At 40.7% G+C, this 22,700-nt stretch overlaps 1 protein-coding gene across 1 annotated transcript in view; it reads right to left on the bottom strand.

Moving 5' to 3' along the window:
• Positions 1-5,888: 5,888 nt before the first annotated feature.
• Positions 5,889-22,700, bottom strand: part of ARHGAP15 (Rho GTPase activating protein 15) — a 320,905-nt gene continuing 304,093 nt past the window's right edge. Inside the window, exon 14 of the mRNA XM_066553615.1 lies at positions 5,889-7,172. Within this exon, the coding sequence (XP_066409712.1) occupies positions 6,989-7,172 (184 nt within the window). The 3' untranslated portion in view covers positions 5,889-6,988. The remainder of the gene's footprint in view (positions 7,173-22,700) is intronic.

Raw genomic sequence — 22,700 nt, 5'->3', positions numbered from 1 at the left:
GGGCTTTCCCCCCGTCAGATGTAAGAAATACACACAGAACAAGAGAGCACAGACCCAGAAAATGCACCAGGTCTCAATTTATCCCACTCTGTTCAATTGTCCAGTCAAGGAAATGTTTTGATTTCCAAACCCATTCTTTTTTTTTTTTTTTTCTTTTTTTCATTTTTCCCCCCTCCTCCCTTTGTTTTGGGAAATGAGAAAAATATATAAAAGCAAGTTATTAATAAAACATCTATTATGCCCATGGGACAGAGGTCCTTCCGTATTGTTCAGATGGCATGTTTATTGTTGACATCTCTCTTTTCTCTGAGTATGCACAGAACCCTGAAATCCTTTTACATTTTTAATAAGATTATTTCTTTTTTTCAATCTAGTGCAAAAAAACCGCATCTGCAATATGCATAATACTCTCAAAAACTGCAGCATCAGAGGGAAAGCACTGCCAATGGTTTTGGCTATGTGCACTTCAAAGAGACACAATGTGAAAAAGAATAGCACCAGAGGTCTCAGGAAGGTGCTCGCATTTTGCATCTTAGGGCGTGTTTGTTTAAGGTAGTTGCCTTATTTTTCAGCTCTCCCATTTGAGGTAAAGCACATCATAAACACAAGAGGGAATTTGATTTGTTTTTCAACCAACAACGCCCCGTAAATCTGGAGTAAGCCATGCTATTGTGTTGCTTTGTCTGAACTCGGTGTCCTGTGGAGCAAGGTGAGCACCAGCTCTGTGTTCCTGCAGCACTGTGTGGCCTGGGGGTGTGTGGAATCTGTGGTTCTGTGAAAATGTGGGTCCTCCAGCTGAAAAACAAGAGTGTGCACAGCATCGCCCATGTGCCTCCCCCTGGGAGTGTGAGGATACAGCCCCACACTGCAGCTGTGCTGGGGGAGCTGATTAACTGTGCAGGACCCTTGTAGCAGGTTCCAAGCCCCATGTCCCTGAGCTGACATTTTAAATTTGCAACAACAAAGGGCAGAAGCAGTCCCTGCTCACCCTTTTACCCACCTGCCCTGTGGGTAAAAGACTGCAAGGGGCCCAAGATAAGAGTTGGTCCAGGCAGGTACCAGATAGCCAGGGTTATGTGGCTGAAGCTGCTGATGGAAATTTGGAGAGCTGCAAGGTGAAGTAGCCACAAGGGAGGAAGCAGCAGCACTGGCACATTCTCTGTATAGACAAAAATAGCATTTAATTCCCCAAATTCCCTTGTGAACCTGGTCCAGGCAATAAGGACAGTTCAGTTCTTCAGTGCAGAGCAGAAATTAGACACAAACAAGAAGCTTGATTATTTTAAGAGCTGTAAAGGGTTCAATAATGAAAATATTAAGGATTCTTCCCCCTTGGATGCTTAAGAGCTTGGTTCTAAAAGGCAGAATAGATGCACAGAGCATCCAGTGAAAGACAGAGCAAGTTATAAGAGGTGTGGCAGATCTTCCATTTGAGGGAAGGTTAAATTGATTAAGAGACAAATGAGAGGTGATGTGTTAGTGGTATATAGGAGAGTGAATTGCCAGGAGAGGTCACTCAGATGATCCTATTTAGCCTTTCCCATAAATCAAGAGCAAGCAGAGTGCTATACAATGGTACTAAAAGCTAATGAATTTAAAAGTGATACAAGTAAAATATTTTCTTACATGGTGCATAATTAACCTGGGAAATTCATCAGATACCATTAAGACAAAGAGCCTAGCAGGATTAAAAATGGATAATAAGTGACAGAAACTACATAAAGACAGAACTGTATACAGGGTGTTCAGCCATTTATTTAAAACCATTTACTGCCTGGGGCTGCAAAGAAACATCCCCTGTGGGAAAGGTTGACATAACACTGGACTTTTTCTACCTTTTTTACTGCAATGGGCAGGCTGGAGCCTGAGCAATGGGCTGGTCAAATCGCTTTCAGTATGGTCACTTTAATTTTCCAGAGCAGAGACCATACCACCACCTACCCCAAATTGTAACCAAAAAGCTTCTGAGCTGCTTCTTTGAAAGCTTTGAGCTTTGAGACAACATATAAATCACTGGTGGAGAGGTGGTTGTTCCCTTTATGCACCAGAAATGCAGCCAAAAAAACTTATGGATAAGAGCTGAGCACAGAAATTGCATTTTGACAAAGAGGAGAGAAGAACTGTGTGGAATTTGAGTCTGCATTTTATTAACTGAAATGTGCTCTAAAATGGTGGTGTTTTGTGGATAACTAATTTGCACTCGATCTGAACTTGCAGTGTTTCGTGGCCCCTCTTAAACTTGTTGAACAAAGCCTTCAACTTCCACTGAAGGTGTAAGGGGTGGCCCCAGGTATCTTGGAGGTGTAGACAGCCTGCTTTGGTGGGAGATGGTGGATTCCCAGCACCTTTGAAGCATTTCTGAGGGTTTAAGGGCAATTTATAGAAAGTCAGAAAACTTTACCATGGTCAAGGCATTGCAAGACAAATTTCATTCTGTTCTGTGGTCTCTGAGGTTGCCCTGCCCTTGGGTTGCAGGGCTGGGTGCCTGCAAAACCCCAAATCTCTGATTATTAGTGGTGAATTCAGGGTGTAGAATAGAAAGTGTCTGTGAGGGAGGTGAGGTCCTGGCACAGTTTGCCCAGAGTGTCTGTGGACTCCACATTCCTGGAAGTGTTCAAGGCCAGGTTGGATGGGGTATGGAACGACCTGGGATAGTGGAAGGTGTCCCTGCCCAAGGCAGGGCATTGGAATGAAGTGATTTTTAAGGTTCCTTCCAACCCAAACCATTCTATGAGCCTACTTAAAAAGCAAGAAAAAAAAAAAAAGATGGGTCTGAATAAAGAGAGCACTAAAATAGAAAATTCTCTTTTGACACATGTGTCTCTGTGCCTCAATTTCTTACACATTTATGTGCAGTGGCATTGCATCCCCAACTGTCATGTCCTGAGTATGGAATTCATCTTTACTTTAAACATCAATGTTTGTTTTGTGCGAAAAACAGTAGTGAGGGCTCATGTCCTCTACCCAACATGAAGTAAATCTTTGCAACAAGGCTCTCTAAGTAAAAATGGACACAATATTTCAGGTATGTTTGGAAATATGAGGTTGTGTAGTGTAAAAATAGCCTGGAGTGATGGTAGAGGACATTCATTTGCTGTGATCACTCGTGGGAAATTGGCACAAGGATGAGATTGTTGCTTTAGTAGCATCCTGAAGCATTTCTTGAAGAGAAAGTTTTGGGTTCAGCCTGACCTCCACAGGCCACTTGTTTGTCCCTTGATCTTTAGGGAAAGGTTGTTGTTTTTTAACCCAAAGTGGGTGCTAGGAAAGGCTCCTATGTTCTACAAAACAACTGCCTGGGGCTCCATTTTTGCATCCTGCAGAGCCCAGGAGCTGTGATGAGACCCACGCCTCGGATGATGCTCATCTTCCCTGAGCTCCAGGTTTCCTTCCTGCATCAGGAGCGCCGTGCAGGGACCTGCTGTGCGCCCCCCGAGGCTCCTTGCCAGCCTCCTCTGAGGATTAGCCATGTAAAATCTATACCCTGCCTGATTGCGGTGGTGACTGTGGGCCCAACTCCCTTCCCAGCTTTCTTCCCAACTCTACCCACGGTCTGTGTCCTGTGTGGAAATTGATTAGCTGAACTTGTTGAGTGCCTTGGGCTGAACGACAGCCTAAGGCTCTGCTGCAGCATGGGGTGCTTGCAAAAAAAGGCTGAGTGTTACCTGCACTGTGCTGGCAGAGAATGAAAGAACTGTTAAAATGTATGCTGCCTCCAAAAAATATTTACCTACATGTATGTAAATAAAAAGAGGAATAAAGAATTGTTCAGGGGAGTTTGTGTCCTCTTTTAGCTGTAGCTCAGCAAGTCAGTGTGTCTCATAATTGTTTTAGAAATCCTGCTTTGGAGTAGAATTTCTTGAGTTAAAAACTGACAGTCTCTCACTAAAGCTTACAATTCAATACACTGATGTTTTACCTTTATTTTAATGATAAAATTTTGTAGCTGAAAATGCCCTTTTTTGGTTCAGTTAGAGGTTTATTTCTGATATCTCCTTTTACTAAATCAGTCCCAGTTTTGTGCTCGTGCTTCTCAGATGAGTTTGAGTAGAAGATGCTCTTCACAGGGAGAAGATGCAGAGAAACAGTGATCCTTGGACATATTTGTCTCTGCTGCATTTTCAGCCTTCATTTTTCTGATCATTTACCATTAATAGCTCCTTGCTCAAAATATCTATGGCCCTTCTCAAACTGATGCTGGCTCCTGAAAAAGAAAGGTCTTCTGCAAGTCTAATTTTGACTTGCTAAATATTTAGCAGAGTTTGAGCAGAACTGCTACCAAGTGATAGTGAATATTCCAATAGCAATGTGGTGGCGGTACAGCCTTGGTGAGTTGCAAAACTTGGACACTTTTGGGATTTAGAAATGTTTATGTCCAGCAGCGAGAGTCTGTCTGAGTCCTGGGCTGTGAGCTTGGGTAATAAAGAGCAAACTGCCTGAGCAGGAGGAGAAAGAAACCCTGCTGCAGTTAAGGCTTGAACATTTATTTTTATTTTTATTTTTATTTTTTTCCTACTCTTCCCCTCCTTTATCCTTCTGGTTTCTGCTGATGGCAGGGCCTGAAGGGCTGGCTAATGACTAATGGTTGAGTCAGTAATTTTTCCCATTAAATTAATGTATGTATTAAGAGAGACAGGAAGAATTGGTCTCTTGGGGAAGGAAGCAGCTTGGTAGCAAGGCATGGCCATTCCTTTGTGTTGTCGGGATGAGAAAAGAAAGGCATCTGCTACAGGCCCTGGATTTATACACTCCTCTGGTGAGAGCCACTTGTGTCCCCCCAGATTGTCTGCCCACGTCCAGGCTGCAGTGTAACAGGGCATTTAGCAGAGCAGTCAGCACTTTTGTACAATGTTCATGTAAGGAGCCCTTCAAACCCAAAGAAAAGCTCGTGTGTCCAAAAGTTTCCTTGATTTTTTTTTCCCCCCCCTTTAAACCAGTTGATCTTGAGAGAGATATGGTGCATTTCATAAGCCTTGTCTTACAAAAACCAGACAAGAGGAGTCTCCATGCTCCGAAGAAAGCCTGAAAGAAGATTAATTAATTAATTAAGAATCTTTTCTTCTGAGTGCAACAGGCTCCAAGTAACAAGTGAACTTTTCATTTCCAGTAATAGCAGAAATTACTTCAATAGCATGATTGTGAGCACCCGTGGGGCCATAATGTGAATGGTCTTTATTAAGGAATAGACTGAACTTCTGACTATCTTTCTTCCAGTCATTTCCACAGGCTATAAACAGCGCCTGGTTTGTTGCTATTAAAAGAGTCTATAGATGATGATCCTGAAAAGCATCACTGTTTAAGTACTCATGGCTTGACATTAACATGAAAAATATTTTCTTGAACATAAAGTGAATCTGGGCTCTCCAGTACATTATAGTTTTGTTCAGAAGTTATTGAGCTGGATATTTGTGATACGAGGGAGATTTTTGTTTGGTTTCGTGTTTTTCATTTTAATTACTGGTCACTACTTCTCTGTTTTGCTTGATTTTTCTGACATGTGAGCAGTCAGAAAAACCATCTCAGGGCTGGTTTTTAGGTTTTCTTGGTGTTGTTTTCTGCCTGTGTTAGCACCTGATGAAAGAGCCTGGTCTTAGTTAACCATCAGGCCTCATTATTTATTTGTTCCCATAAATGACCACTCCAAGGAGTGACCTTTCCTGAATAACATGGAATTGTTCACAACAATGCCGAGTAAAAACTGAAGCAGCCCAGGATCTGCTAAGGTGATATTGAAGACATATCTCTCATGCACAGCAGACCTATGCATTAATCCTATGTTTTGGGGTCTTTAATTGCATTAAATATTTGCTTCTGGATCTGTGTTTCACACATCTTATTTACATGGTTTATTTTTCATTTTATGAACAAATCGATAACCAGACAGACTCTTTACCACACTGGATTAGTTTTATTTATTCTCTTTGAACTTGATTAAAAAGCTGTCAAACATAAGTCTACATTTTATCAGCAGAATACTTTTACAAAACAGGGTAGGAGATGTGTATAGCTGGAAACATACATTTCAAAATGAAACAATATTTGATATATTCTAGACAGTTACCCTTTTGTTTATCCATGACAACTGAAACTAACCATCAAATGCATAAATTGATTCAAGTCTAGCCAAGTAATCCTAAGGGCATATGAAAAGGCTTTTTTTTTAAAGTTCTTTCTAGATGAATTTAATGTAGTTCACCAATAAAGCATCCTCAGGAGCACAATACAAATGCTACAGAACATGAGATAGCTGGGGAAAGCGGGCAGATGTACAGTGTGATGAAGAATCAAAATGGATGTTACATTAAAATGAGCAGTCATGCAATGTCTTCATTTCATGTACTGCGTTTAAGTAAAAATGCCAAAGTTCCAATTCCATTTTTAATTTCTTTTAGGCACTGTTATGCAAATGGTGACATTCTCATTTTGTTTGTGTTTGTTTATTTTATTTGTTTAAAAGCATTAAATGCAATTTTTTTTTCCCAGCTCTTGGGGTAGACAAATGACTATTCATCATGTCTTTAATTTTCAACGTATATCAAAGAGAAAGGTAAATTATACTCAGATTAGCTATGAATGATCTTGTGTCACTGCTTTAATTCATTGCTTTAAATATACATACTTTAATCCGTTTTCCACAAACCTCCTCAATTATTATCTGTCTTTCTGTGCCATTGCATATGTTGGTAAACAGCATTTTCTATGGTCTAGGGCCATATGCTGTATGCTCAGCTTGCAGAAAAAGTGACACTTGGAGTGCTAGCATAATGAAACTCTCAAAGGGTTAATGCAGAATACATATAGGCAAATGTTGACAATATTTTTTATTCCAATGTTTGAAAATTAGACACAAAATCATCATTAAGTTTGCACAAAATGAGGCATCTGTCACTTGAAAGAAAAAGAAATATTTCAGAAATATGTTTACAGAAATGTAAAAATATTAGACATCAAGACAGATGTGAACGTTTTCAATAACAGGCCCTGTCTGTCAGTCTTCCTCCGAGCCGAAGATCTTGCTGTACTCGCTCAGCATAAGTTCAACTATCTGATTTTGGTACAGCATGTGGACTGCCATGTTCCCTGTCTCCTTTTCAGGTCTCAGGAGTGTTGGTCCAAACACAATTCCTAAGCTCTGTGTTGACATAAGATTCACGGATTCCTTGGCTGCTATCCTGTTGACAAAAAGGAAAGAACTGGTTAAAAAAGAAGGGTGTCAGAGGAGTCACTGTTGCTCTTGAAGCATATAGAGGCACTTTTAAAATGTTTCTCCTGATAGGGGTGTTTGTTTGGTTAACTTATCCAAAAGAAAGAAAACAGGGAGGCAAGGGAAATGTCTGCCAGTGTGACAAAGAAGGAAAGGAGGGATTTTGTAGTGCCAGGGAGAAGATTCCTTGCTTCTCTTAACATGGTCTCCAGCACTGAAAGAGTTGTGAAAACCAAAAAAAAAGCCCCTTAATATAGGGCTCATATGAAACACATTCCTTCTGCTAATTTAAAACCAATAAAGTGAGTATGGTCTGAAATGGATGGTGAAATTTATGTAACTAAAGACTTTTGCATGCCTTATCCTGACACAAAGTTTCTTGAAAGACACAGAGACCACATACCTTAATGAGATGACTTAGAAAATAATGGTAAGGATTATAACCTTTGATATCTTTATTACTCACAAAATTACAAGAGAAGGACTATTATTATTAAAAGTTGATCTTGTGTCTATATTAAGACTTAATATTCCTGTGGAAAGGGCATTAAGGATGGAGAAGTCTGGTCTAAGAACAGTACAGGTTTAATGGATGGAGTTTAGATAGGAAGTTTGGCATAAATCTCTGCAGTGGTGAGTACAGACTAGGTAGAAATCCATTTCCCTCAACCCTCCAGAATATATTATGTATCCTAGGGTTGGAAAGACTAGTAAATGAAGACACATATTTTATAAATAAATTGCACAGCTCCACCAAGGAATGCAAACTAAATGTAGCTTTATTATGTAAATGTTTGAATTTATGGATGCCTCCTTAACCTGCTAGTTTTAACTCCAGTATTCCAAGTGGATTGTTGAAGCCAAGTTCTGCTTTCCCCCCCTCTCTTTGTCACTCATTTACCTTTTCAAAATCCAGAGAGCCATTTAAAAGCCATCACAGCTGTCTCTGTTTTGCCATACCTGTAGCTGAACTTACAGCAAGCCACATTATAAGGGAAAGAAACTTTGTGAGACCTAACGGCTCCAGGTACTCAGAAAAGTGTTTCTTTCATGTTAGTGGGTGGGTCACACAGCAAAAAGCATCTCTTGTGGATTTGTGCCAATCTCATAGTTTACCACATTCCTGGAGCATCAACATTCATGCTTTTTTTCCCCATATATAAATAGGAAGAATTACTTCTGCCTCATGCTAGTAACCGTGGTGTCCATTGCACAAAACACTCTCCATATGGCACTAATCAGATTGGCTTAACTATTAGTTTCTTAAAATATAGCATCTTCATTAATTTTTTAAAAAAATTAATTATCTTTCCTCTGTGGTAATATTAATATATCATCTCTTCTCTTAGGAGTTCAGAAAGTCTCAAAAGTTAGAAGTTTCATTGCCAAGCGACTGTGTGGGCTTCTGATGGATGTCACACATCTTTATCACAATTAAAAATGTTACAGAGGTGATGAGATTGTTTTGCTTCTTGCCACTTATGCAGAGGCATGTACAGAAAGCTTGGGGATCTCTCCAGGAGAGAGATTTGATTTCTGTTGAGCTTGTTTTGTGGTAAAAGTTGGAAACTTCATAACGTATTTGGAGATGACATCAGCAGGAGTAGAGATGCATGTTCACTGGAGGGGGAAATTCAGCAGCTTTGTCTTGGGTAACTGTAGAAATAATCAATTTAGCAGCATCAGCCATGGCTTTGAGACAAGAGGATGCTGATGATGGATAGCACTGATGGAGCTGAAGGAGAAGCCCCTTGCAGGGAGAAGGAAGCAATGGACCATGGATGAGGAAAATCAGGGTGAAGAAATGTGGCAACAGAGCTCAGTTTACTGAAGGGACTGGGGGACTGCCTTCCTTTGCCTGTAAAATGTGGAGCAAGGTGTTGAGACCCCCTGTTCCTGATGGGGACACAGGAAATGTGTGGAAGATGCATGGCCAACCCCTCTGCTTTTGCTTGCCATCTTCCGGAAGGAGAATAATTTCCCTGGTTTATTCTGGAAATTTCATCCTTCTTGTGACATCCTGGCAAAGTCCAGGCATGATAACATCTCCCAGCAATCAGGAGGTGGGGATATGGCATGAGGCAATGGAGGCTGTGCTTGGTGTATGATGGTGATGGAGAGGAACTGACTGTGGCTCATACATAACGTGGCATTAAGAAAATTTGTGTAAATTTGTGTTCCCTGAACTTAATGCTAGAATAAGCAGTACTGTATTGAGAAAGTGTCTTGAAAATCCTTGATATAACATTGCATTTCCACTTGTTTGCACCATAAGAACAAAAAAACCCATAAAGCAAGTGAACTTGGAAACATGGAAAGTCTGAATAGTTAAATATGTGGTAAAAGACAGCTACTGAAGAAGTAGAAGGAAGGAACTCAATCCACCCTGAACAGAATAATTATAAGTTTTGGACTTTATGTCTTTTTGGATTACAGACATTTACCAAAGAAATTCTATAACTGATATTTTTATCATCTCTCTACAAAAGAAGAAGTCAGTGCAAATCAAAACAAAATATGCACACTTAGTTATTTCACTATAGCTACTAGGAGAAATTGAGTTGTTAAAAGAGAAAATATTGAAAAAATGGACAAGAATTCTTTTTTTGGCAAGAAAAAGAGCAGAAAGAGTGACACACCATTTTCAACATAAAGAGTGAAAGGAAATGCCAGAGGTACTTTTTGTCAAGCCCAAATGAAAGGAGCAATGATCCATCAATTTAAGGTTATTTTAGAAACAATCTATAATCCGGTGCCACAGATGTTGGAACCATATCAAGAAATTGTTGGGTGCTATGCTGCACAAGATTATTATTTTTTTTTCCCTCCAAAATAACAGAGTGTCAAGAATGTCTTCAGTCCTTAAAATCACAAGTCAGGAGAAACGCAGAAAATACAGTTCTCATTATTAATAGTAATGAAACTAATGATGAATTAAAACAGCAGAAGTGTCTGATAGGAGGGCTGTAATGTCAATGGCACATATATAAGGAAAAATACTTGGAATTTATGCTTTGGCTGTTGCCAAGGCAACTGCAAGCTGGAAAATGTGTGACGGAGAGCAGGGCAAGCCTACAGCTAAGAGGGTCATTGTATGGTGACTTGGCTCTCTGGTTCCATTAAACCTACACTTTTCAAACTCTCTAAATAAAATCATTATTAATTTTGACGCTTGGAAAGCACACTGGATTACTGCTCCAAACACAGTAGGTGTTGGGAAATGTTCTTCATCCATTTTTACTTTGTAGTTAACTGCTGAGGAGGAGAAAGGGTTTCCACAGCGACTCTGACTCCTCAACATCTTAATATTCCTATTGCACATAAAACATTGGGGAATTCAGTGTGCTTAGGGAGGAAAATCCCATTGGAAAGGACACTGTTTTACTGTAGGCTGGAGAGTGTTGGAGGGTACAGCCAGCTGCTTTGACAACTGCTCACTTTTATTTTCTTATCCTTTTCCAGCCTACAAGGATTTAATTTTGCTCAATGTCAGAGGCGTTTCTACCCTTAGCAGAACTGGTTTTAGCCATGCCTGGTATTCTTTCACTGCTTTAAATTATATTTAAGGATAACTTTTCAATAGGACAATCCTGTTATTCTTCCATGAACTGGTAATATAGACTGTGACAAAAGGACAACACATTACAAAATGAGGGGGTCAGAAGAGTAAGAAGGGGTCACTTGGTATGAGGTTATGGGCTAGAATGGCAGGTGTAGGAAATGCCATCCCCTGAATTCAGTGGAGGACAGAGGGATAAAATGAGGTTTTGTTGTTATCAGAATCCTGTCCTCCAGTTATGCACAATATTTGTGTTCACTAGGGAAGTCTCTGCTGCCACTAGAGACAGAAACCAAGACCAACACAGAGGCCAAGAGAGATTAAAGATAAATAGGAATAAATGGAACTCCACCAAAAAAGATTAAAAATGCTGTATTTGTGTCATCTCTCCTCTTGGTATAGGAACTAACCTTATGGAATCAGGACCCAGCCCCTCTCTGAGTGGGGTGTTCCATGACAGCTCATTTGGGAGGGTTTTGTGGCTTTGCTGAACTGTGCTGGCAACCACTGTCATAGCCAGAGTTGCCCACCCTCATGGATGATGGGACTGATTTGAAATGTAAGTTCCTGTGAACTGCCTTAATAGGTCAAAGTGTGTGCCTCCCATTGATTCACTTTGCCAATAATTATCCTCAAATTAGCCAATGTCTCTTTCCTATCTTTTCTCAGGCATATGCAAATGTAATGTTGTAGCTTAAGGACTTGGCCCTGGTAAGGGCTCAGCTGCCTTCAGCTCTCCCCAGCAATAATTTTGTTAACAGGCCTCTTCACTGCACTGGTACAGGCCAGTTTTTATGCAGCAGCTTTCTGACTTCTGGTATTGCAGAGCTCCCAGTCAGTTTGTTAAAATTTGTCTCTTATGATGAACAGCTTTCAGCTCAGCATTTTACGCTCCTCTCCTTCCCAAACGCTGGTTCACAGGAGTTAAAAAATAACAGGTATTACATACTTTGCTTTAGAGACAAGACATTTGGGAAAGAATCATCCAACCTTGAAATAAAATCTTTATTGAAAGCAATTCTACATCCATGCCAGTCAGATACATTGTATGATCAGAGGAGGTGTCCCAGGGGAAAGCTCAGTGCTGTAGACAGGGTTGATTACTTGGACCTCCTGTCAGTTCTTAAGTCATTGACAGTGGCTGAGACATTCAGTACAACTTTGTTTTCTTTATTTGGAAGTAAAGTTAATATACTTACCTTAACTGTGCCAAATGTACTGGAAAATAACCTGATAATAAAACGTACTGTCCTAGGAAGTGATAATGTCTGTGTGTGTATAAGCACATTTTTGCAGGGCTTTTGCAGCTGGGTTTTTCAGTGTTAGGAAGGAACCACAGCTATAACATGAAGCACAGATAACCTAAACTATCAGGTTTTTTTCCTCAACATATTTCCTTTTCGTTTAAGGCCTGTTACACACTTTCCTGAGATACAGTATATCACAGCCACATCATTTTCTGTCATCAATTTATTTCAGTTCAGCTGCAGTCGCTGTTTCTTGGGAAGAACCTGAGTGGGTTTTGGTACTAAAAAGACAAGTGAAATTCAGTTCACTTGAGAGTCCTCTTAAATAGGGGTCCTATAACAGATCAAAGCCTTGCAGAGATATCCATACCCAGCTGGTTTCTTTCTGAGGAGAGAAACCAAAATACATTGTGGAGGAAGAGGGAAGGGCCTATGCATTACTTAACTCCAACCTGGGAACCTTATGGAGGTAGCTGGTGGTCAGGGAGCCCCTGATGCCACAAACTCTATTTGTGTCAACTGTTCACTTCCTTGCACTACTACAGAGATAAATTTCAAATTCAGCACTAAATTCAGATTCTTGATATTTTATGAGTGCAGACCAAACCTCTTTATTATCTATGTCCTGGCTGTATGGGTGATTTGCTCAGGTGCATTGCAGTGACATTCACCAGGTGGTGAAGCTAAGCAGATGCAAACATCATCACTGGAGTCCTCAGCTTGTGAGATCTGTACACTGTGATGGGAACAGGGAGATTGGTGTGTACGGAACTGAGATCTGAGGCTTCTGCTTATAGAGGAGCTCCAAAGCACCACAATGTCTGTCCTTTTCCAAATGTGCCGTGTAGTTTCCTTCACAACAAACAAGCACAACTCAGGGGTCACAGTGCACTAATACAGTTTTAAGCTAGTTGCACCTAGCTGTGTAAAACATGAAGGCATTTTAAATCCCTGTTTGTTTCATAGGTAGAATTTGAAACAATGGCTAGGCTGGTAATAGAGAAACCAGGTCATGGTGTAGGATATGTTACAAGAGAGGTCAGAAATAGTTCAGACATACTTGAGAGCTTGCTTTTGCTGAAAATAGCCTCGATGGCTCCTGGCCTACAGAAACTCCATAGGCTTCCTGTGCTCTGCAGCTGTGGGTTCGTGTTACAGCACTTTGGGAAAAATCCCTTCTCTTCAGTTGCTCTGGGATACAAGAAGGAGCACTCAATGCTGTCTTCCTCCACAGACCAGGCTTTAAATGTGACCATTGGGTGGCTATATATAGTACCTGGACAGCTGACAGGGCCCTGGTGGAGAATGGGCTTCCTCAGGGGATCCCCTGCATATCTCACAGCACGAGCCCTTCCCTGGATGAACTGCCTTGGAGCCTGGCCCTAAATGAGAATAATAACTAAACTAACGCTGAACATTGCTTCACAGTTGGCTGAATAGACCGTGAAAAGCTGAGGAAAGGCATTTATTCTGGCTTAGCCTGGTTTAATAAGAGAACAGTTAAAAATAAAGCCTCCTCAGCACTGGGTGAACTTTGCTTCCCATGCGACGACCCTGCAGAAGAGCGTGTGGGCTCTCGCCTTTGCACACACCTCACAGAACGCCTGTCTTGTGGAGAAAGGCTTCATCTGTGGCTGAGGGCAGCATGTAAAAACACATTTGGGTATCTAAAGATACTGCAGCCTCTACAGTCAGGAGGAAATGCCATTCAGGAAAGTGCTTTGGAGAAGTCCTGCTTGTTGTTCTGCACAAGGGGAGGTGCTCCTGCTCCACTGAGGAGCTGTGAGGGGGTGGGTAACAGTTTATCTGCACCTCAGCCTTGGGTTTGTTTGTTTTTCTGGACATCTTCTGAGTCACAGAAGCTCCAAAGGCAGGAGGGGCACACTGGTGAATGGACAGCAAGGGCAGGAACCTACCACCACATTGTGGCTCCACCAAGGCTCCACCTCATACCAAGGTATGGCAAAGGATCAGGTCCCACTCCCCCAAACCAAATTGTATCAAAGAGATGGATTCAATATCTTTCCACAAAATCTTCCCTATTACTAAAATTCCTGGTCTCTCTTTTGGAAAACTGATCCAACTGGTTGACCTCTAAGTTCTTCCATTTACTGACAGCCAGCACTCTGTCCTCCCAGTTTGGCTTGGGTTTTAGCTTTTTGTGTGTGAATGCAAACTGGTTCTGACTGGTGCTCTTAAGAAGACAGGTCTGTCTAGTCCACATTGCTGCTGTTGTGCCTGCAGTTTGCCTCTTTGGGCACAGCTTTTGGTAGGACCCAGCTGAAGGCCATGAACTTCCCCCCCAAGGAGCATCCTGGACTCCTCTGCCTGCAGCTCTGTGCACAAGGCATTCATTTCTGCCATCTTTCGTAGCCCTGTAGCAGCAAATTCAGCTCAAACAAGAGCAAATCCCTGCCCAAAAGCTACACAGGCACTGTGAGCATGAGCCTCTCTTTGAGGAGGGGATGGGAGTGAGGAAAACCCCCCGTGGCAGATATTGGGCAGAGGCTGATGTACTTAGAGGTGTTTGGATAGTAGATAAAGGCAGTGTGAGACTACATAGAATAATAAGTGTTCAGACAGAAGTATACCACCTTAATGCCTAAAATGTATTTTTAGCTGGTGGTGTAACTTCTGCTATGCTTGAATATTTTTTAAATTTATTTAAAAAATAACTTCTGATATATTTTTTTCTCCAGAACAGCTAACGTGCTGTAAAGACCAACCTGTCATAGTTCCTGGATTTGTATGCTTTTGTGGCCTGGGAAGTTCAGAAGGAAACAGATAGTTTTAAATAAATAACGCTTTAACTTTTTAAATGGCTTAAATATTTTTGTTCAAGAATGCCCAAAGCTTTCTTGTAACGTTACAAATAAAAAGCAGTTAGTAACAATCTCGCTTAAATCAGAAATTGTAAATATAGAACCTTTATCATCAGCACAGCACATCCAAAAATGTCTTTGTAAAATAAATCAAATTATATGAGTTAATTGATTCCAGGCAACATCAGCAACTGCAGGTGGAAACTGAATAACAGGATGTTTATTAATGAGGGACTATTAATCAAAATTGACAATATCAATTCCTGTTTCTTTTATTTGAATTCTACCTGCAAAATCCATGAACATACTCACTGGATTTTAAAATAAAAATTTAAAAGTAAAGAAAATGCTGACACGTGGGATTTTAGCTTTAGATGTAGGGCTATTTGTTTAAACAGCAAAAGGATATCCTAAATCCAATTTGACAGGCAATGCCAAAGATGCCAGTGGTAATTAATTAGCACTTAATTTAGACCACAGAACAACAGGATATGGAATTGGTGCTCAGTGCCATTTCCCCTTAGGCTTCATCTCATGAGGGTCAGGAGTATGGCTGTTGCATTGAAGGTCAGTAAATAAATTGGGGGAACACATTGACACTGGACTTTTCATGATAGATATCCTTCACCCTTGTTGCTGCCTCTGGCTATGGCTGATGAGAAAAGGACTGCAATTGTTCTGTGAAGAATGTTGTGGTGCCCAGGCTCAAGTGGAGCAAGGTGGTGCCTGAGCTCAGGAGCCCAAGAGTCACCGTGCTGGCAGAGAAGTGCCCCAGCTCTGTGCCTGGGCTGGAAATAAACTCCTGACTGCAGCACAGAAAGCTTGAGGAACTCTGACAGGCGAGAAAATTCACTTTAAAAGCAGCCCTTAAGTTTGCTAGATTTGTGAGCTTAGCTTTAGATTAAGCATAATTAAAATCAAGGGAAGATTTTAAAGTGAGGTTAGAAACTAGGTCAGCAAGGGAAAAAACACGTTTCCTTATTATCCTCTTGTCTTTGTCTTACTAATATTTGGTGCATCTCCATAGAGCTAAAGGCTCTTAATAAAGGTGGATTAATGTTATTAACAGCATTGTTTCCTGATGGGGACACCGAGGCTTTGATGTGCTTAATGATGGACAAACAGAAAGTATGTGGCAAAAAAACAGAGCCACCAGCTCTGGTTTGTACCTCAGTGAGAGAAGCCACTCTGAGGAGCACACCCAGAGCAGGGGGGATATGGAAAACACACAGGAGACCCTCTGTCCCTTCTTCCCAGAGGCACATCAACTGCATTCTTTGGTTCAGATTTACTCATATGAAAGGTAGAAAGATGATGAGACTCTGTATTATGATTTAAGCCTCCTGCTCCCTGTAAAATTAGTGCATCTGTCAGACACTTCTAAGCTCTCTCTCCCAGTAATCTCTTCCTTTCTAGGAGAGCCTCGGGTGGAAGGTGCCAGCACTGCCACAGGTGTTCAGTGATGTTACAGCTTTCTGAAATCACTTCCCACAAACTGCACCTTACTATGCCTAAGTAGTGCAGTTCCCCATGTCCCACAGGGAGCTGAGCAATGGGAGCTTCAGTATTTACAGCAGGGTGGCTCTGGTTGCACATCCCAGCTGTACTCCACTGGCACAGTTTTATGCCCTTGGTCCCCTGAAGGGCTGTCTGCATTGCTACATCATGAAAACACTGAGCTAGGCAGCAGTCTCTGCTCAGAAAATGTATTTTGGAAGCCCCAAGTTAAGAGTTATTTTAACTTTCACTTCATCACACCCTTTGCAGCATCTCTCTCTGGGCAGTGAGTGAAATTTTGATTACTCTGAAAGTCACTGACAAAAAATCCCAGAAACTGGAAGCCACAATGGAGTCAGAATTTCACCTTATATGAGCTTAACTTTTCTCATTTTGGATGATATCTACTTTTACTAAGTGGAGTTACTGCTTTTGACTATGTTCAATCTATAACCTCTTGCAGCCTTCAATTACAGCCTTTTTGTGCTATAATCCAGTTGACAGCAAATAACTCAGCCCTGGATATGACAGGTTTACTTTCTGACTTAGAGCCCAGAAGGGTCAATTGAGTGGAATTTCAGCCTGGGATGTTGAGCTCTAGACATCCTTCTCAGAAATTCATCTTTGCTTGTGGGTCTAGATTAGCCCATGAAAGACAGAGGTTCACTATCAACACATTGGTTTTGTCCAGTGTCATGAATTAATTATTCAGTTCTGTGAGAAACGCAGTAGTTTTTGATATTGAATATGGCAAAGAATTCCACAAAAGTCAGGGAACAAACTCTCTACAGAGTTTTTGTTTTTCTGTGAATTTTTGTATCACAGAATCACTGAATCATTTGGTTTGGAAAAGACCTTTAAAAATACCAAATCAAAGCATTACAATTACTTCATAAATTACTTTTTTTCAAGTCTTTTATAAATAATGGAAAAAATTCAAATGTTGGCCTATTAACTGTCCCCAATATAAAAAAAATCAATTTTTTTAATCCCATATTGTCACTATCTTGTTGTTTAAAGTGAAAGTCTTTTTGCAGTGATCTACCCAACAGAGATAATTTTCTATGGATCTGACCTCAACCAGGATTCCTCCTCTCCCAGGTTCAGTTCTGAGCTCTCCACAAGCTAGGATTGCAATATATCTGCACTGCATTTGTATCAGATTTGAAAGATGCTTTAACATGCCTCCCAGCACCACGATTGTTTCAGCCCTGATACTGAGCACGAGTAGGATGAACGCAGCTCTTAAATGCACTAGTGAGTATGTGCCACGAGTCTTTGATTTCTTTAAACTTATTTACATTTTACTCGCCCTTGAGCAATGAATTTACTATGTCAGCATTGTCTTTTCTACTTACACTTTGTCTGTCTTGTCCGCTCACCTTAGCTTGATGTTTATTTTTTTGTGCACATGTTTAGTCTGCTGCACTAAATGCAGGGACTGCCTGGAGTGGAGGATTTTCCATATATTGTGTCTTTCTAAGAAGCACCCTTTGTAGTACTGCAAGTTCTGCAATATTTCCTGGCTTTAAACTAGCTTTGAATTTTCTCATTAGCTCCTTTAAAGTCAAATACCCATTCACACATGTGCTGGTCTCAGATGACTCTGGTCTAACTGCCTCAGATACTTTACAAAGTCTTTATACTCTACACAGTCTACCTCTCTCAGTATTTGTATTTCTTTCATCTTTGAAGCTTCAAGTGACCAGATTTGCCAATATCTGCTTCTGTCTAACCCTGATCAAAATCCACAGTTAAAAACAGTGATGAGAAAACATACATGAGTCTCTTAGAGCTCCTAACCCAAACCATGTTCTACAGAGATTGAAGGATTTAGGAACAACAGGGACAATCTTGCTGATATCAAAACCCTGATATCAGTCATCAGTCTTTGGACAACTCACACACAGTAAGGAGTTTTCAGGACATCTCTCTGTAGATGCTGCCTCTCCAGCAGAAAAATGTCTAGCCTGAAGTGAATGTTTGTAAATGGGTTTACAAACTTAGAAAATGCCTCTTTAGAAAGCACACATTGTAGTCTCAGGATGCAGAGCTGGATAAACTTAATTTAGTATGAGAAGTAATGGAAAGCTCTTACTATATAGTTTGGAAAGGTTAAGCAGCTCCTCACCATAGAGGCCAGGTGAGATCCAAAACGTGTTCAACAAGACTTGAAATTTGCCCTGTGACAGAAATCTCAGTGTTGGCTCTGAGTCCAGAGCAGCTGCAGTGACTTCCATGGGGTAGATGTTCTGAAGAAATGAAAACTCCTTATCCTGATGACACTTTTATGACACCCTTACCCAGACATGGAAACAATCTGGGTTGTTGGAGGTGGTTAAAGTTGCCTGCTACTACTGCTGCCACAGCCCTGTGGAAATCCTCTCTGGACTGAGAGTTTGAACAAGGCAAACTGATGTTCCCAGTAAACTTCACTTGCTGGAAAGCTTCCATATGCTCTGGGGCTGTCCCACATGCCCTGGGCTGACTGCATGGTGGCTGCTGATGGTGTTTGGTGAAGGCCTGCACTTGGCAGTGTGGATGGCAATGATCTGGGAGGTGAGAACAGTTTCCAGACGGATGAAGTGCTATCCTGAGGTGGTCTGGGGAGCCTGAGCCTAGTGCTGACACGGAGAACATGGTGCAAAAAAGTTTGTGCTTTTCTGTGAAGGTGCTGGGAGAGCTACAGGAGGAGCCGTAAAAATTACAGAACTTTTCTGAATTCCTTTTTCTTGACTTATCTCCATGGCAAGGGGTCTTCTTTTGGAAGACCACAGCAAAGCTTTGGAGAGGATGTGGCAGTGCAATCTAATGTTAGGGCTGAGGTGGGTGTAAAATCTTCAGTTTAGAGGAGGTAACTGGTTGCATCTTGTGGACCAGGGGAGGAGGCAAATTGGCTGGAGAGAGCTGCTTCACAGATTTATGATTTTACATAGCGCCATAATGCGTAATGTACGAAAAGATAAATATTTTCCATTCAGCAACATCTTGCTGTATTTTCATCTAACTCTATAATTTTAATTATAAAGTGAACATAACCTGTATCAAATTATGATTTTGTTAACATATTGAATGAGGACAAGAAAAATAAATACCAGATTTTATACTGTACAGGCACATGAAGGTATAGTAAAAAAATCTGGTTTCCTTGACCACATTGTCATAATATGCATATATAACTGCTTATTGAATCCAGGCTGTGTAGACAACAGAAAGAACACTGGCTCCATACCATCACAATGCATGCCCACAACAAAGAGGAGGAAAGAACAGGCTCTTTCATTGTGTGTTTCTAACTATTACTAACAGAAGGGCTAAAAACTACCTCTGTCTGAAGTGTATCTATACAGCCATGCATAAGTTATTAACTGGGTTCTCTCAGCACAGTTGCTGAAAATATTAATATATTCAAATTATATTCTAGCTACTGCAAAAACAGTAGATCAGACAAATGTATTAAAATCTCTTCAGACAAAAGGAGTCATGTTATTTATAAAGTTCCTCCCCCCCTGCTCCTCACTGGAACACAAACCTTCATTGTATAGAGTACACGAGAATGCAAGATGATCCTTTAGATGTCAAAATGTGGCTTAAAGTTTGAATGTAATCATAAAACAGTGACTCCAGCACTCGCCATAAACAAATTGTCACTGGCATTATGTAACTTGGACTATTCACAAAGTATAAAAGATGGGAAGAATAAAAGGTGGCTGCCAAACACTATGGGCCAAATCCAAAGGTCGTGCCAAATTGTGCCAGTGGGCTGGGAATTGCAAACCCAGCGTGGAATTCAGATTTACACTCCTTGGTTCTTGGGCTGCCTAGAGTGAGATTAAGGCTATTTTTTATTCAGTTTGTCAGGAAGGCAGCAAGGCAGCAACCAGTGGCTTCTGCAGCCCCCCTGCTCGCTCTTAGTGGGAGATGGGAAAGTGGGATAAAAGTTTCCTAATTGCCACAGAACCCGTTTTTTGTACAGAGTGGCTTTCTGGGCTGCAAGCAGGCACAGTCAGCCACCAGCAAGGCAGCCAGGAAAGGGAGGCATCACTCTCAAATCTGGTGGTCTTGAATTTTTCATGTTACTGTTATATAGGGTGCTGCCTCTTTGGGCTGAGACCCTGCCTTCCACCCGGACTCCTCTGGAAAACTGATTAATGAGAGAAGACCATTCACCAAGGCAGAAAGTCTTGTTTGTGACCAATCATTACTTTATACTTTCCTTCGGTCCAGGCTCTAGGTGTAAAGTATATCTGAAAGCAAATGCGCTGCACAGATTTAAATTGTAGCTAATGGTTGTGTTAATGCCCCACCAAACTAGGTGGTTGCCCACTCCTGCTTTCCCCCCTATCCTTCCTTTAAAAAGTAAAATGACATTTTTTTACCCAGCCTGAAATAATTGCTGAAGCAGAGATACTGGTTTAACTCATTATGAGTTATTAGTGGAAAAGTGGGTCTCAGAAGTATGTTACATCTGAAATATTTTTCGTCACTTGAACATGTGCCGTCCAGAACTGGCCCTGTTCTACCAGGCACTGGGAACAAACACTTCGCATTCACAGATGCTCCTAATTTGGTGTGGTTTGGAGTGTAATTTAGATCAAACGTATCCATGTAAATGAGTCAGGGTTTCTTAATTAGGTGCCTCCAAAGAAAAAACTTGGACCACATCAGTAGGTGTGGGTGTGGTGCCCACAGTACTGGAATCTTTCTATAGATGAAGCTGAGTTTTGTTCAGGCATACCATAGGTTTTTCTTTCCATTTTTATTTTTTTTCTTTCTTTTTTTTTTTTTTTCTAAAGCACAATAATAAATCTGCAGATGGCATAGACATAAAGACGCTACTTCAGAGGAGCTGTCTAAAACACTGTCTCTTTGGCAAATGCCTTAAAGTAGGTCATTCTGCTGTGATTTAGGTTTATATTTCATTGCCAGCTTTTTGTTCCCATTACAAGTAGAGTGCATTCCAGTCCACAGATTTGCTCTTCTTCTTTTTTTTTTTTTTTCTGATTGGTTTTTATTTACAAGAATTTGTAGATTTTCATAAGAAAATGGCCAATACCCTGTCAGAAGTAGTAATCATGCACTTGACCACAAAAAGAGATGTATGAAGGTGATAGCCTGCAAATATTGGAATGTAAATTACCATTCTCTGGAACGAAAAATTGTATTGATTCTCTTAACATGGTGATTGAAATGATTGTTGCATCTTTTGCAGTGTGTGAAAAAGGATTTGATCTAATGTCATTCCAGAACCCTCACAGAGCAGGGCCCTAGTTGTTCAGGTATTTGCTTTTGCTTTTTATATCTTTGTCACTGAAAATCATGTATTTTATATCTTATTTAAAAAAAAAAAAAATCAAAGTCTGTTTTCCCATCAAAGTGCTGGGGGTTTTACACGCCAAACTCTCACTAGCCTTAATGAATTACCTGCATAAATTACCTTTCAATCAATAGTAGAATAGATCCTATTGTGTTATATTAATTATTTTGCACAGAACACTGACATTTTGGCCTTAAAGCCTTTTTTTTTTGTTTTGTTTTTTTAAAGTTCCAATGAATATCTGAGAAACTTCAAACAAATTATTTATTTCACAACCTTAATTCTGAGAAAAAATATGTATCTTTAGGCACAAAAATAAAAAACATTGCAATTTACCCTTTGATGACCTTGTTGTGGACATTAGTGTGTTAGGCCCCAATCTCCCCAAATTAAAAAAAGAAAAGAAGGGGGACAGAGCCATTGTAATGAATTGAGCATTCCTAATTTTGGCCAACAAAAAAGGATTTGAGCTGGAAAGAACACTAACCCCAAGCAATATTAAGAGGTTACAAAATCCCATAAATTAACTCCGCCGGTGATATTTTGCTAAAGCTGATGCGAGTGCAAACCAGAAGCAGGATTCTCACGTGGTCCTGATTAACTGAAGAGTCCTTAGCAGTAACCAGCCCTGCCTGGGATGTGCTGGCCAGATGCACACGTACACCCACAGCACATGGATGAGCCTTCAAAGGCTTTGGGGGGCTCCACTGGGGGATTGGGGAGCAAGCAAAGAGTGGAAGTGAGAAGTGCTGGCTGTGTCGTGGTGAGAAAGTGCCTCACCCTCTCCGTTCCTCACTTTCTTTATCTACACAACTAGGATAATAAAACTTACTGACCTGAAAAGGAAGTTAGGAGATTTAATTAATGTTTGAAAAGCTTTTTTGAGATGGTTTGATATTGAGTAATGTGGGATGAACAATAGGAGCTCTTGGAGACAGGGGCTCTATCTATCAGGGTTTGTGTACTGCACTCAGCACAATGGTGCCGTGCAGCCACAGAGTCAACTGTGTCATAAATATTTAAATTAAAACATTGTTAATTATTTTTATCATTC

This window comes from Molothrus aeneus, chromosome 7 (genome assembly GCF_037042795.1).
Source record: "Molothrus aeneus isolate 106 chromosome 7, BPBGC_Maene_1.0, whole genome shotgun sequence".
Taxonomy (NCBI): Eukaryota; Metazoa; Chordata; class Aves; order Passeriformes; family Icteridae; genus Molothrus; species Molothrus aeneus.
This window is presented reverse-complemented; position numbering and strand designations above follow the sequence as displayed.